Raw genomic sequence first — 3,657 nt, 5'->3', positions numbered from 1 at the left:
TTTAAAGAAAAAAACTAGATGCGTCAATATAAACATAGGGATGGAAATATACGTTAGACGTGATAAAATTTTATTATTAATATTATAAATTATCTGTTCCATTTAGGGATTGACAATTTTTTATTTCAATCTGGTAAAGTTAGTCAGAGAGATATCCAGGGAAATTGAAGTACATAAAAGAATCATCGTATATTGCGTTTCAACATAAATAATTTACAGCTATAACAAAAACTGCATTTAAGTTTTCATGTATAACGCGCTTAAACTACTTTGCAATTAATCTTTGAACATGTATAACGATTATAGAATCGATTTTTTCTTAATTTGATTATTGAAATATTTTTTCCACTTGTTCCATCATTTGTCTATTTCTTCTCATGTTCGCATTCATTCGTAACTCACGCATTATGGTTACGAAGAGAAATTTGACTTTAACAACGTACGTACGTAACCGATGCTTATTGAAAACTTATAACTAAATAAAATATAACAGTCGTTATTCTGGTCCAATTGGAACAACTTCAATTTTGGGTCCACGCATCCAATTTTCCATTTTTCCTTTCCCAATACTTCCATTTTTGATCTTAACTTGTGTGTCGCTAAACGATAGATGAAAATTAGTTGTCCATAGCAGAGTTCCGTAAGTATAACACGACTCTAGCGGTTCAACGTAGGTAAACTTACAATTCTAATAACTGATCTCTCACACTCTCGTTATTATTACAATGCTTTGTGTGTGTGTGTGTGTTTGTCTATATGCGTACACAACGATGAAATGCGTTAATACACGATGAACACTTTATAAATTGCGATTCTCTAGATCACCGAAAACGGTGTGGAAGTATACCCTGAGCTCAGATGCCCAAAAAACGTCGATCGAGTTGTTAGATATTTTCGAGAATATTGCAGAACAGACAACGTGAAACTTAAAACTAAGTTGGTATACGAATTATAGGTTAATAGTATCTGTCATTTCTAGTCGGTTAGCTTTTTCGTTTTATGTTTTGAGTTTAACGTTTTCTATTACTGCGATAAAAAATTGATTAGCCGCTAAATCGTTGCGTTTTAACCACTTAAATCGGGACTACATTCTTATTAGACATTTCTTCTTTCATTTCTCTTGGAAAATTTTTATATTATTAAAAAAATGTTAATTATTAACAACTGATTAATACGTCGATTGAATTTCGGTGTTCGATATATCGATAGATTTCTAGGTTATAGCGGCTCGTGCCTCCAAGCGAGCAACTTCACACCGATTCTAATACGAACATAGCCCGATATTCGTTTTAATTTCCATCAAAAAACCGTTCGTCCATTTAGATATACGTGTAATCCTATTATATGAAACGAAACAATGTAACAATGAAAAAAAAAAAAACGGTTGCCGTGTGCATGTGTATGTTTTTTTTTTTTCACAAATACTACCGCACCTCTCTGTGTACCACTGTCATTTCCAACACGAAATATTTTTTTATTCTCTCGAAGCTACGATTCGCCGAGCATCTAGATCGATTTTGAAGATAATCCAGATTTATTTCGCATCTCTAATCCGAACTCTCAATTTACACGGTTGAAGGCGATTTTCACGCTTCCGCTGTCTCTTCGAACCAAACAAATATTCGTGGCGACTTCTCGTACATTAGAAAGTGTGTCACATAGCCTATGTACCATATATAGTAAATGTATCGTTTATAACGGAACGATTAAAAATCTTAAGTCGCATCTCAACAGTAATTCGTACATTTCCTTTGGCAAGTACAATGTATTGTCTTATAACCGTAACACAGCAAATAAAATCGTACTCCCTTCAGCATCCTCGACGAACTATTTATTACCATCGACAGTTCATTTTTTTCCATTTTTCTTCGTTATTTTTTTACTTTGGTTTTTTAATACAGGATGTTCCAGAATTGAAAAGTTAAATTTGCGAATAATCCTTAATACGTATTTTTTCGAGTGAAGGTGAATAGGTCAGGGAAAACCAATTTGGCCTCCGTATCACCGTCATATTTTTAGCTGTAGGTAAAATTATCGACAGGAAAAGCGTATCGACGGATATCAATGTTCGTTCATGTGGAAATTCACAGATAAATGAGATGTCTCAATTCGGTTCGTTCGATTTGTATTAACCAAAATGGCGGTTATCTTGAAAATTCCCCCTTTTCTGTTTTTTTATTTCGTCCCTACTCACGAAACATATATACGAAGCACAATTCGATGGTATAATTCTGGGACACCCTATACATTGATTCTTATCTTACTTCGTTACAACATACTACTTTTCTTATAATACATCCAGCATCCGTTGTGCTGCAATATGGTCCGATTTTACCTTCACCTTTCTCCTTTTTTATTCTCTCTATCCGTGCTTTTAGTCTTCCTCGCAGATCCCTTCCGTCGATCCAATAAGATCACTTTACCGTTTCTTTTCCTCACTTGTGTATCTGTTTTAACGTTTCTCGTATACTTTCAAGATGGTTGTCGCCTCTCCTCCTGCTCCTTCTTTTTCTCCACCTCTCACCAGCCATTTTCTACGTGAGCTATTCGATTTTTCGGAAAGCGGCTACCAGTGACGTTTTTAATTTAATCTGAAAATGTAAAATTGCACATGATTAAAATGTTAGAATTTCATCTTTCTGTTTCGTTCGATTAAACCGATATTACGTAAAAGAAACTGTTGCGTTCCAGGCAAATTTTCTGAAATATCAATGTTAATAGCACACAGAGAAAGAATTCTTGCAAGGAAAAGTCTCAAGGTGTAGATATCACTTTTTAATGAACTTCCACACGCTGGTAATGGCGCTTTAAATATGGATGATTTATGGAGCCAACGGGTTAATGGTTTAAGGGGTATTTAACGTTTACAAAGTTTTAAAGAGATTTCGTTATACCAACGCTGTCCGGACTAAGCTCCGTCGCTTAGGGACTTCTTACACTCTGTCCGCTTTATTATAAATGAGCATGGAGCGTTATTCACAATATAAACTCGTACTATTTCGTCGAAAATTCATTAATCGATACGGACGATTGAATAAAAATTACAAGATAAATCGTTTTAAAGGCGCAATTTTAAATATATAAATTTGATTCGATTAATTTTCCTTCTAATTCAAAAATCTTCCGAAAAAATTAGTCACGTTGCATTATAAAAAAAATTCAACTTAAGAATCTAAACATCATGTTTAATGTATGTATTTACACAGGAAAATTAGATTGTACAAATAAATTATGCTCCTTTGTAAATAATTTGTACAAAACAATCGATTATTTTCACGGATCATTTTTTGTCTGTTTTTCAGAATTTCTAGTTTTATTTACGCCAGTGAATCAAAGTATCGTTATTATGTTCGTGTATAAAATTTTTATATTTGAAAAAGACAAATATCGTCTGTTAAACGTCACTCTCTTACAATCACGAGCGGCAATTCTGTTCGTTGAAACTTCCCGATTAAATTAGCAACTCGAGACGAAGATTCGATTTGAGACGTTGCTCGGTTGGTTGACTGCGACATATTGTGTACGCGCGTTAGAGCAAAAATCAAATTTTCGTCAAGTCAGTTTCCCTTTTAACGTTACCAAAAGCGACGCTCGTTACATGGAGATTTACCGATGAATATCCGAAATGAGCGTCTGTCCGCTGTAAACCCGCCGTCA

The 3,657-nt window shown here is 34.2% G+C and overlaps 1 protein-coding gene across 1 annotated transcript in view; it reads right to left on the bottom strand.

Moving 5' to 3' along the window:
- Positions 1–2,543: 2,543 nt before the first annotated feature.
- LOC108574206 (lachesin-like) overlaps positions 2,544–3,657 on the bottom strand; it is a 65,114-nt gene continuing 64,000 nt past the window's right edge. The window contains exon 7 of the mRNA XM_017936742.1: positions 2,544–2,591. Coding sequence (XP_017792231.1) covers positions 2,544–2,591 — 48 coding nt within the window. The remainder of the gene's footprint in view (positions 2,592–3,657) is intronic.

The sequence above is a fragment of the Habropoda laboriosa genome, unplaced genomic scaffold (assembly GCF_001263275.1).
Source record: "Habropoda laboriosa isolate 0110345459 unplaced genomic scaffold, ASM126327v1 scaffold176, whole genome shotgun sequence".
NCBI classification, from domain to species: domain Eukaryota; kingdom Metazoa; phylum Arthropoda; class Insecta; order Hymenoptera; family Apidae; genus Habropoda; species Habropoda laboriosa.
The sequence above is the reverse complement of the archived record's forward strand: the minus strand, read 5'-3'. Positions and strand labels throughout refer to the sequence as shown.